The sequence below is a fragment of the Malus sylvestris genome, chromosome 8 (genome assembly GCF_916048215.2).
Source record: "Malus sylvestris chromosome 8, drMalSylv7.2, whole genome shotgun sequence".
NCBI classification, from domain to species: Eukaryota; Viridiplantae; Streptophyta; class Magnoliopsida; order Rosales; family Rosaceae; genus Malus; species Malus sylvestris.
Window position 1 is genome coordinate 24,471,232 of NC_062267.1, and position 11,916 is coordinate 24,483,147.

Below are 11,916 nucleotides of genomic sequence, written 5' to 3' on the forward strand. Positions count from 1 at the left end.
GTTATGTGCCCAATAATGTAATTGTGTCCATTCCTCTTAACATTGGGCACAATACATGGTGCCCATTACGGAATGAGCGCAGTTCCACCCTATTGATGTTTAAACAAACACATACACCTCATTTGTGTCCCTAATTTTGTGCCCAAATGCCATTTTTCTTGTAGTGAATTCAGATGCAAAATGAGACTCAAGTTTTGTTTTAGGAGAGAAATGAATATTTAAGCATAATTAAAAATTAAAAAAATTAAAAATAAAAAACCCTCATAATTTTTAGCCTGCCATCGCAATAAATCCACAACACAACACAGAACTGAACAGGACAAAAAACAAAACATAGAACTGAACTAGAGATTCATAGGCCTGCATTTATATAAAGCTTTAGATACTATACAATTTATATTCGACCAATACAAATATAGTTTTACATATAATACAGTCACAGTCACAGTACCTCCCCCCCCCCCCCCTCCCCCCAACAAAAACAAAAATTAAAAGACACACAAATCATTCGTATCTTACAATAACTCGACTTTATTTAGAAGACACAAATCATTCGTATTTTACATAACTCGACTTGATTTAGAAATTATAAGGAAGTGCAACTTCCTATCTGTGTCCACTTCTTAACCAGGGAAACTAAGGTAGCCTGAAAATACCGAATACAAAAAACGATTAGCAATTTCATTTAAGATATTGAAGAATAAAAGCATCCTAGCAGTGCAATTATACTTGACAAACATCATGAATTTGTGATACAGTGAGGATAGGAGCCAAACGGCAAAAGAAACATGAGGTAAAGGAAAAAGGAAAAAACAGCAAAGCCCAGATAAGCACTTGAGCTAATCACAGAAACAAAACAAAAGACCTACATCAACGTGAAAGGGGCGTGGCAATCCCATTGGTATCTTTGAACACAAGTTTGCCCCACGAAGGAGATAAGCTTTTATTAAAACATTCCCTAAATGGCTTTTTTTACTTAAATTAAAGAAAAGAAAATTAGAGGTTTAAAATTGGTAACGTGTAAAATTCGACCTGATCATGTTTGAGATGAACCCTCCGTGAGGACAGCAAAATATCCGTTATCTACACAGCCCCCTAGTATTTTACTAACTTTATTCTTCGTCGTAGCATCAAATAAGCACAAGCCAAAAGTCAAAAGCAAAAGACAAGCAAATAGCATATATTAGGAAGTTAAAGCGGCACACCCCAGTTTGAGAGACAAGATGTCGGAGCACTCATCTTCAAGAGAAAGAGGACTGTTGGAGCTGGTGGTGACATTTGTAGCTGATTCAGATGTCACGCCTTCTTCTCCACCATTATTCAGGTTTTCCAACTCCATGATCGCCGCCGGTCCGATATCTCCTCGGGCGGATAACATCACCATCTGCCATGCAAAGACAACAAAGAAAAAAATCGCCCAGATTTAATTTTTTAATTAAGAGTTATTGTTGTTTCATTAAATAAAAAAAAATAGAAGAAGAAATATATGGCTTGTTTCGATATGTTTTAAAAATGATTAAAAACGCTTTTAGAGAAAATGTTTTTGGGTTTCAAAAGCACTTTAAATGCTTTTCCAAGATTTATTAGCATTTTTACTAAGGATTGTTTTTAAAAATATTTTCACCAAAAGCGCTTTCAATTATTTTAAAATCATATCCAAACGAACTCATAGATGGCGGTAGTTGCTTACCCTCTGCTTTAGCTGGTTGTTAGCTTCTACAAGCTCATCTCCCTGCATTTATAATCAGTACAAGTAAGAGGACCACAAAGCAAAAATTCATTAATAATTTAATTAATGTTTATTTTTTTTTTTTTCAGGAAATTCTTGACTATTGTAAATATTTGTGGTTATTCCATATATAGACACAGACAACAATCATCTATTTAACTATAAACCTTTTTCGCAAGTGCCATAATCTCACTCATAATCTTTTTTTCCTGAAATAAATGGAAAATTTGGAATTAGACGGTGTTGTATATACATATAATGTGTACGAGGCAATTGGAAACCTATTGACCTTTTGATTAAACACGGTGATTTAAAACAATGTGTACGAGGTACAACGTGTCGATCTATTTATTTGATTAAGCTCGGTCATGACTCACTCATGCATAGTGCAAAAAATTAGAGAAAGAAAAGCACTTACTTTTATAAAATGCTAATAACAAATTTTCTATTTGAACAAAATTAAGACATTTGTCCTACTCTTTGCAAGAATATTATTGTGCAATGATCCGGAAGATTTTTATTGCTTAATTAATAAGCCTCACAATGTGCTCCTCTATCTGAAGATACCTAGATTTTAGAAGCCATGGGACACCTGAATTCACTTGTAACAGAATAAATTAGCTAGCTAGCTAGAACAGACCTTAGTTTCCATCACACGGCCATGGCTTGCTTCCACCAATTTTTCTAACTTCTGCAGTTCATCCAGGTCCAAGTCTTGAAGCTCCTCACCCTTCAGGTGCCTGTTGCATGCCAAACCAATTTCGGCAGACTCTCATCAAACGATCATCCAGCTAATTAACCACCATATATCTTACAAACAAATCGATAAATTATAATTACCTCAGCTTGCGGGTCTTATCCTCAAGTTCCTTACTCAGCCTGATCGTGTTTTCTTTCTCCAACTAATTAAATGGGAAATATATTTACACCGTCATTTCTATAAACTAATCTGTCCCATGAAAAGCTTATAAACATCAGGCCCAAAAACATCCATTGTTAAAACTCTAACTTGGAGTCATTACTCAACCCCAGGTACTTGCACATATTTAGTCTTAGAGGCCAACCCTGCTGCATGCACATATAGAAGTCTAACTAGTAATTATTTTATTTATGTTAAAGCAATATACGATCGTTCAAATGCTGTAAAACCATATTTCGAAGCTCCAAGTGCAGATCACAAAAAATGCTACATTCACTTGACTTAATTAATTGTTGTACCATTAAAAATGTAAATTTTAGGGCAAAGATGAAAAAAAAAACCCATATTGAACTGAATTACCTGCAGCTGATCAAGCATCGATTGATTCGATTTTTCCCCAGTATGTGATTTGTACCTTGCAATCACATCCTTGGTACTTCACAACATAAAAGGATTAAAAAAGTAGTTAGCATGCTTCATTATTATTTTATAAAGGTTTAGAAAGAAAAAATTAAACAAAAAAAATAAAAATGCACACGAAATTAAATTAATACGTGTGACTAAGCAGTAAGCATAGATAAAAAATCAATACAAGGAAAGAAAAAAAAAACATGTTACCCAATTTCCATGCTTCTGGTTTGAAAACACTTTTCAATAAGCCCAATAAATTGGTACATGCATGCTGGATTTGGTTTTGCAAGTGATTGTTATTTACTCTGTTCTTTTCTGATATATTTTTTTTTAATATAAAATCAACCATTTTAAAATGCATGCAAACAGAATAACATCTAAACTAATTTACCAACCAGAAAACAAGAAATCAGAAGAACCAATTATTATAGATTTGTAGATAATTCATTCAAGGTTAACCAGCCAAAACAACTATCACTTTAGAGATATTTGGTGCTGTTGCAAACCAACCGGCAAAGCTATTTTGGAGGCCTTATTGCTTGGTCTGGTTACCCAGATCAAAATGTCAAGTCGGAATTTATACATATATATGAGGTCACCAAACTGAGGATACACAACAAAAAAAGGCAAAACCAATGATGGGACTATCAGGTTAACTAAAAGTATGACTAAAAAGTCTTAAGTCAGTTTCACATCAACTCGGGCATCATTGCAAATATCGTTAATTGTTGTATTTTCTGTCACCACTTTATTTTGGATAATACTTAAGCCAGGAGGATCCTCTTTATGAGGATCATGTGAATCTTTCAATCACATCTTTTTATCGAATATCATGCGATCAGAAATCAATATAAATTTTTTTAATTTAAAATTAAATATGAACAGTACCTGATAAAAACTAACAGCATGATGTACGATAAACGAATGTGATTGGAGGGTCCAGCGAGGATCCTGTCTCATACTTAAGTATCCTATAATCACCTTTTGGTTTTGACCCAATAATATTTGAACACATGTATTCTTACTTAAATAAATAATAAGACATGCTATTTAATTTTTCTTAAGTTTCAAAAACAATAAGCACACAACATCTTTTAATTGAACCAAATCAAAAAGATAATATACTAGTAAGTACTCAAGCAGTACCATTTTGTTGCTTAATTGGTCTTTTTTTACCCTGAATTTGTCAATGATCAACTATATTTTTAAAAGGTTTTCGATGCAATAAAAAAATAAAAATAAAAACAAACAATTCTTGCTAACTTTTGACCATTTATTTTTCTTGGCAAGGTTTTCAAGTTTCTACTTTGTAATTTTAATCTCATCCATTGCCTAACAACAACAAAAAAAACAAGAAAAAAAAAAGAGAATCACATACATCTAATCAACTCATTAAAATAACTCTACTTGAGTATAATGACTGATTTGATGATTTACTCAGATTTACCAAGTTCATCTACCTAGAGCCATCCAACTTTACTGGAAAAGACCTAAACATAATGCACTTTGGAGGGATCATATTGGGGATATGAGAATTAATAGACTAACAGTTTTTCTTCTATATTTTCCAAGAGGTGAAAGATCCCTATGAGTTGTTTCCTGAATACAACCTTAGTATTATAAGTAAATGAATTATATTTCCTTGTTGCAAGATTAATCTAAGCACACTTTATTATTGGTCTAATATATCTTAACTTAGGACTTAGGAAAGTTATTTTTTGTATCATTGATTCCACAATTGTCAAGTCTTCACTATGTGTTGATGCAAGACTGTCGAGGCACACATTTTGTTTGAAACAGTGTATTTTTAATTAAAAATTATTATTATTATCATTATTATTGTATTATTTTACTATTACTATTTTATTATGATTATTCTTATTATTCAAGAGAGCTTAAAACCTTGAGGTTATGGAGGAAAATATAGTAGTTATAGTTGTGGATATATTTCTTGCAGCTAGGAGAAGTCCTCCTCCACGCCTACAGTTGAAGTAATAGGAAATGCTTGCTGCACCAATATCCTCTCCTTAGACGTCTAAGATATAGAGGTTGAGCCAGTGTCTATATCTGGTGAGTAAAAACGAGGCGCTAGAAAGAAGAGAAAAAAAAATATATATATATATTAAGAAGTTAAAAGTATTTATGATGAGGAAAATAGCGTCGAAAACTACTTGTTTTTAATGAGTATTAGAATCTTCTTACATTTTATAAATGAAAGAAGATATACTTTATTTTCAATGCATAAAAGGACATCAGATAGTATATCGTTAGTCATATCTCATTTTTAATGCCTAAAAAGACATCAGAAAGTATCACTTTCTCTTGCCCATCATGGAAAAGCTATAAATAATGGATTTGGACTTCCATGCTCCAAAAGTAGCTTTTTGTTCTTTCTTAATTAACAAAAGCATTTCCAATTCGTTCCTTTGTTGGTTTAGATAATGTTTATAGACGTGTTTTTGAAAGGCCAACATGGTTCGCCTTAGATGGGTGATATCCACTTTGTGTTGTGTTCAGTTATTTGACAAGTGTATACCACTTGGAAATCTCGATTTAGAAGACTTTTTACAAGAAGAACGGGAGAGGTGAGAGAAGTGGAGATTGATTGATGAAGAGGTGAGAGAAGTGGAGATTGGTTCGAGAGGAAGTAAGCCTAACCTACAGTTTGGAGGTGGCTGGCTGCTTTATATATCCATGGGAAACCCTCAGCCGGTTGACATGTGGCTCATTCCAGGTGATGGATAATGAAAATCATTGTTCTAAAAATCCCCACTTGGCTCAATCCAGGTGATGGATAGGTGCGCTGCCTAGGTGCTAGGCAGCTGGTCACTGTCCTGATTAATGCTTAGGCGTTTGAAAATTAAGAAATGGCACCTAGACCAACTGAAGTGTCTGCCTAGCCAGTTCAGACCCACCTAGGTACCTGCCTAGATTGTGACTCACTTAGATAGAAAATAAAAAACTTTCAATTTGCATTTAAGTTTTTTCAATAAATTATAAGAGACTTGTTGAATACTTAAATGAGCATATGCTTATTCCTCATGTTTTCATTATATTCCAATACTTCATAATACATATGTCATTCTATTTTTGTAGTTTATGATAAAATTATATATATAAACAGACACTTATTTACGCGAAATATAATAGATTTACTTAAATTTACCTAGTTCGCCTAGGCGCCCTCCTAAACCCCGCCTAGGTGCTAGCTAAGCCCTAACCCGCCACCCAACTAACGCCTACCTTCTTTTAGAACCTTGAAAACACAAGAAGTCATCAACAAAAATGTTATTATTATCATATTTTATACCATATTTGAACTATTTTTTTTAATAGAAGTGAAACTCACATGTATTGGTAGACTTTCGTTTATTAGAGATGTGGCACAAGTGGTATAAAATTTTGATAAGTACAGCATTACCTGGTCAACAATAGCTTTGCCAACCTTGAGGCACCATTTTGGTTGACATCAGCTATTGGCACAAACGATGGAGTATGGATACACCACATTTATCTAAGGGTAATGATAAGGAGATTAAAATTTTAAACCAAATGATATGTCACAAATAAAAAATAAACACGTTAATCAATACTTAAGTAATAATATAATCATAAACAACCACATCATTTGGTTTAAAAAATTTGATCTTCTTAACATTACCATTTATCTAAAGAATTATTCGGTAATATCATACTACCACGCCATCCATAAACAACATAAAGCCAGTAGATTTACCCAATTTCAGTGCCTCCATTATCAAATATTTCAGTTCCCCATCAACTAACAAAATTCATCTAAAATAATCAAAACCCATTAAAGTACTGACACCCACAAAAGCACCAAAAATGATTAATCGATTGAAGTTCACTTGCTGAGTGATTTCTGACCCCTAGAAGCCCAAAGGAACACATGCACAAGGAAGAGAAACCAAGTGAAGAAAGGAAGACAAAGACCCAAAGGAAGGAAGACCAAGGCCCAACAAAAGCAGGAAGGATGATCCCAAGCACTGCAGACGATCGGTCGGCGGTCTAGTTTGCCTGCCAGCAACAAAGCCAAGCACAAAGTCCAAGGGTCGGGCATACTCGAGCGAGTTGACATCCTGACAACTTTATAGCACAATGTCCAAGGGTCGGGCCTACTCGGGCATCAACTCCATACCATATGGTGGCTATTGACAAAAGAGAAAGCCTATGAAGGGACATAAAAGCTGACAGATCAAGCACGATCGTAAGGTCCTCACAAACCCCAGCGCTGAGCAGGTGCTTGGTATGCATTGTCTCTAGAAAACATGCAAGTGGACCTGAACGAGTGTCACATCGCCACCATGTGTCGACTAAAGGACGGATGGACAACTAGCAGTTCATGTCTACATATTCAATGCATTAAATGCAAAGCGGTGGAAGACTCAAACACAAAGACTTAAGGCTCATTGAGGGTCTATATAAGGGAGATGAATGCCACTGAGAACAAGTCGAACAAAAAGAGAGAAAAAAAAGACTACTAGATTACTTCGAGCCTATTTGTAACCTTGTCTGAGCACCCCATTGGACGTAGCCCAGTTTATAGAGATGAACCACTTAAATCTTGTTGTTTAGTTCTTATCATTTCAACCTTGAGCCCACTAAAAGCCGACCATACTGATCTTTGTTAAACTCTCCAAATTTACGTTAACATTCACTATTAATCTCTCATCAATTGCGAGTTGTATTGAGTGGAAGAAAAAAAAAGAAGGGTCGATAGCCATGGAAACCAATGGTAAACAAGTAGGAATGGAGTCGTGGAGGTGGAGAACTGCAATTGATATTTGTGGGAAACGGAGGCCGGTCACTAGGTATTCTCTTTTTCAAGTATTTGCTTTATTTTTAATTCTTAAAATAAAATATAAAGTCCAACTGCGAATGAAGTGGTTCACATGTCAAATTTTGAATAGGAGTATCACAAATGGCGTGGTAGTACAGCCAGGAAGATTCCCTCCAGATACTCAAATCGTGTCCATTCATCGTATATCGTGCGATCATTTTTCATCAGATACTATTCATCTTTAATTTAAAATGAACGTATTTAAAATGATATATGACTGCACGATATACAATAAATGAACACCATTTAAGGATCTTCAAGATCCTCACAAAAAGGATCCTGAGAGGATCCTCATTTGTAGTACAGTACTACTTAATAATTTCTTCAATACCAGACCATATCTAATCGACATCTGGCATCTTAAAGGGTGATGGAGTGTTAAGGGCTTTATGGTTAGGAAAACAAAAGCTTTGACCTTTCGTTGCACGACTAATCAACAACGAGAACAAGAGCAACTCGGCTCAGGTCTCTTGGGGGCGACCCAACTTAGTCGAGCTGACATGATGATCAGCTTCTCACTTCCTATGGCCTGTCCAATTCCAAACATAGGGAACGAGGTCAACTCACCTTGGTTATCAGGTGGGGATGACCACAACTTAATCAAGTTGACATGGATGATGTCCCTCTTCCAGCTGTTCGTCATAGTCAAACAAGGCAATGAGGTCAACTCGAACTGCCGATGGTATGCATTCTTTGGTCGCATAGAAGGGCCCCTCTACATGTGGGAGGGAGTATGTGGGCCCTAATACCCGACAATTCCTTATTGATGTATTCGGCTTGGAGAGAGTATGGGTAAAGAATAAATAGTAAAAGTAGAAAGATCTAGATGACAAAGCGCTAATTCACTCTCTACCAAAAAGATGTATTGGCTTCTTAGAATCTAACTTCAGAAGAATTTTCATCAACACAATAGATGAGTTAAAAGACACCAGCATACAATAAGGGCATCTTTTATATACACGTTGATTTCAAATGACAAATTGATATACTAAATCCTATATCTCAAGTTAAAACGATCACTTGAGAAGTGGTGTTTCAGTTTTATTAATAAAAATGACATCATTGCTGACTATGTGGAGCGACATTTTTTTTCCCTAACATAAACAAAGAATAACTTTATCTAAATTCTTATTCCACAATTACATTTCTACATATTAATCTCTCCCTTCCTGTCATGCACATTATTTAAGGAAGTAGGTTTTAATCTTTGCAACTACTCAAGTTCGTTCATTATTTCATGAATGCATATGAAAAAACAGGTTATATATGGCCATGGCTGAACCACTCATTGCCCTACTTGACGCATGCATACATATTCCTTCTCAAAGGATCTTCAAGGCTTCTATGATGAATTCCCATGTTTTCATCATATCACTTTACTCCTAGTAAGAAAATCCAAAGCATGTATAATTGAATGTTTGTATTTGAAGTCCTTACAAATTATCCGTATTCATTATTTACAGGCATTTTACTTTAGGAGAGGAGAATGAAGGACAACTTTTGGAACATAACCCAACATCATGTGTTGAAGTTGGCATGGATATACATATTGATATGTATATCGTATGTAGAGAGTGATACACTCTTTTACTAGCTAGAGTATTTTATCTATCATTTTATGTTGTATTATTTACTTAAAATTGATTATCTAAATTTCAGTAAGAATGATGGTCTAAGAAAAATATATATTGCCTGTCTAAAAAGGGAAACGGTGTACACACATTTAAAAGGATATATATTTTTTTCATTTCATAAACCCCAACTAATTTTGTATATTATTATCCGATCATTAACCGTCACATATGATAAAAAAAGTATGGTCTAAAAATATACTTTTTCTAGCATTTTCTAACCATTAAACTGCACAATCGTAATATGATTACATAATTAACTAGGCTCTTATATATACAAAGTTCTGCGTGGTAGACACGATTGCATGTAGCATAAGCAAAGAGATCAGCATCACCAAGTAACGTACAAATAATCCCCACAACTTCAAAGATTGAAAACATGTAAAACTAATAAAATGTTTCTCAAACTTGGACACCCAGCTAGAAGTTGTCTCAATCAAAAGTATACCTCACTTTCTTGAACTGGATATTTTAGATATATAGTTATATCCTCGTAACAGTTAAAACTCTCACTCTCTCTGAAAGATTTTGGATTTTCTAACCATTCTTCTGTGCCTTATCTAGCTGACACACTCGTTTTAGATATGTAGTGTTATTTGCACACTCATTTTTACTTTTCACATTTTTATTAATTTTTTATCGTTGATCTTCTTCAATTCATTTGACCTAAAAGCTGAAAATTGAGAGAGTGTTGAGAAGTAAAAATAAGTGTACATATCACTACAATATATATAGTCGACGAATCTGTGACACATTTTTCTCCCCAATTGTTTGACCCTGCTGAATCTCTCCCTCTTAGATAGAAGTCAAGTCATGTACTTGGTTATATTCGTTCAAGCTAGGAAAATTACAAAAGAATTTAGAAGGCGGTGGGATGTTGTACAGTAGTATCGGTACCTGGAGCTTGAGAAATCAAAGAGCTTGCCAGTTTGAGAAAAGATGATAACAGCAACTTCAGATTCACACAGAATCGACAGCTCTTCAGCTTTCTTGAAAATCCCTCTTCTCCTCTTTGAGAAGGTCACCTGCCTTGCCGGCAAGTAGTCGATCCTCCTGATCTTGATCTTCTCTTTCCTTATTTTCACCATTTCTTCCTACCCCTTCAAAAACAATTAATTCAAATAAATAAAAATAAACCAACCATGCACTTTTCACATATATAACTGTTCACAAACTCAAAAACTACCATATATTTTGTGATTATTTTTATAAGTTTAAAGATATTGACCTCAAACCCTAGCATCTCAGATCTAATTAAGAAAATCTAAACCCAGAAAAACCCACCAACCACAAACAACTGCCCAACAAGCCTAAAGTATTTTGTATTTACCACCAATCAAAGAAGAAGAAAAAATAAAATAAAATAAAACCATACATAAATTAGTTACTGGGTTTTCCGTTGTTATTTGTTTACCTTCGTCGGGGAGTTTCAGGTCTGAAGTTTTGGGAAATTTGCAGAGCAGTGAAAGGAAACCAAAGAAATTTCGGAAGGAGAAGAATGGAGAGGAGAGAGAGAGTTCGCGTGCTGCCGGTTGTTCCAGAAAGGAAAGGTTGGTAAATTAAATTTCCTATTTATAGAAAAATAAGACATATCTCGCTTTAATATCCACTGTTTGTTTCTCTTTCCTATTTTTAGATATTTTTAAGGTAAGAAACGTGGAACGCAAATCAGTTGGTGTGATGAGTGATGAATGCGATCACTGCCGTTCATAATATATGTGGAATGGACGACGGTAAAAATATGGAATCTCTTAGATTTGTTCATATCTAACTGAGTGGGGATTCTCGGTTTAATTCTTTTTGGGTGTCGTCACACCCACTTCGTCTCTCTTACTTCTTTATCCTAAAAGCAGCGGTAGCAGCAATCGCTGCAACACTTGCCATCCACCATCGGCCAAATCCTCTTCCACCGTTGCCATCCCGGCCGGCCCTCTCGTCTTCCCTGCAGTGCAATCTCTTCATATGCTTTTATTTATTTATTTATTTTTAAATAAATAAATTATGGTCAGTACTTCTATTCCTCCCTTCCTCTTCTCTGCAATCTCTTCATGTGACTGAATCTCCATTTTGTTTAGGCGTTGGTTTGTTTTAAGGATAATGATTAAGTACTCGTTGGTGAGTATTCTATGTATTCACTTTCTTGATATGGTTCAATAAAAAATATTACATTCTATATTTTAAAACTTAAGAAAAATTAATAACACGTTCATTATTTTTTTAAACAATAAAATATGTATTAATTTATTATTGGACAAAATTAAGGACGAGTGATTTTATGTTTTACCAGAGTGACATGTGTCAATTCCAAGCTGTGAATGTAATGTGTTGAACTTTGTTTGAAGGAATTACAGAAATGGTTGTTCTA

At 34.6% G+C, this 11,916-nt stretch overlaps 1 protein-coding gene across 2 annotated transcripts; it reads right to left on the reverse strand.

The window, feature by feature from the left end:
* Positions 1-365: 365 nt before the first annotated feature.
* Positions 366-11,131, reverse strand: LOC126631971 (MADS-box protein AGL24-like). Of its 2 annotated transcripts, XM_050302186.1 has the most exons (9): positions 10,966-11,131; positions 10,449-10,651; positions 3,009-3,084; positions 2,570-2,631; positions 2,370-2,469; positions 1,897-1,938; positions 1,691-1,732; positions 1,206-1,384; positions 366-646 (listed from the first exon to the last, which is right to left on the reverse strand). In XM_050302186.1, exons 2-9 carry the CDS (start codon positions 10,637-10,639, stop codon positions 637-639), a joined length of 702 nt encoding a protein of 233 aa, XP_050158143.1. In that variant the 5' UTR covers positions 10,640-10,651; positions 10,966-11,131; the 3' UTR covers positions 366-636. The 2 variants fall into 2 exon arrangements, with proteins under 2 accessions (XP_050158143.1, XP_050158144.1); XM_050302187.1 differs by lacking the exon at positions 1,897-1,938.
* Positions 11,132-11,916: the final 785 nt, after the last annotated feature.

What these genes read in the sequence shown, in the direction of transcription:
- LOC126631971 (XM_050302186.1), bottom strand. Translation starts at nt 10,639, where the DNA reads ATGGTGAAAATAAGGAAAGAGAAGATCAAGATCAGGAGGATCGACTAC. An exon ending in GATAAGACCCGCAAGCTGAG is followed by an intron (nt 2,470 to 2,569) that starts GTAATTATAATT and finishes GGCATGCAACAG; the next exon opens with GCACCTGAAGGGTGAGGAGC. An exon ending in TTATGGCACTTGCGAAAAAG is followed by an intron (nt 1,733 to 1,896) that starts GTTTATAGTTAA and finishes TTATAAATGCAG; the next exon opens with GGAGATGAGCTTGTAGAAGC.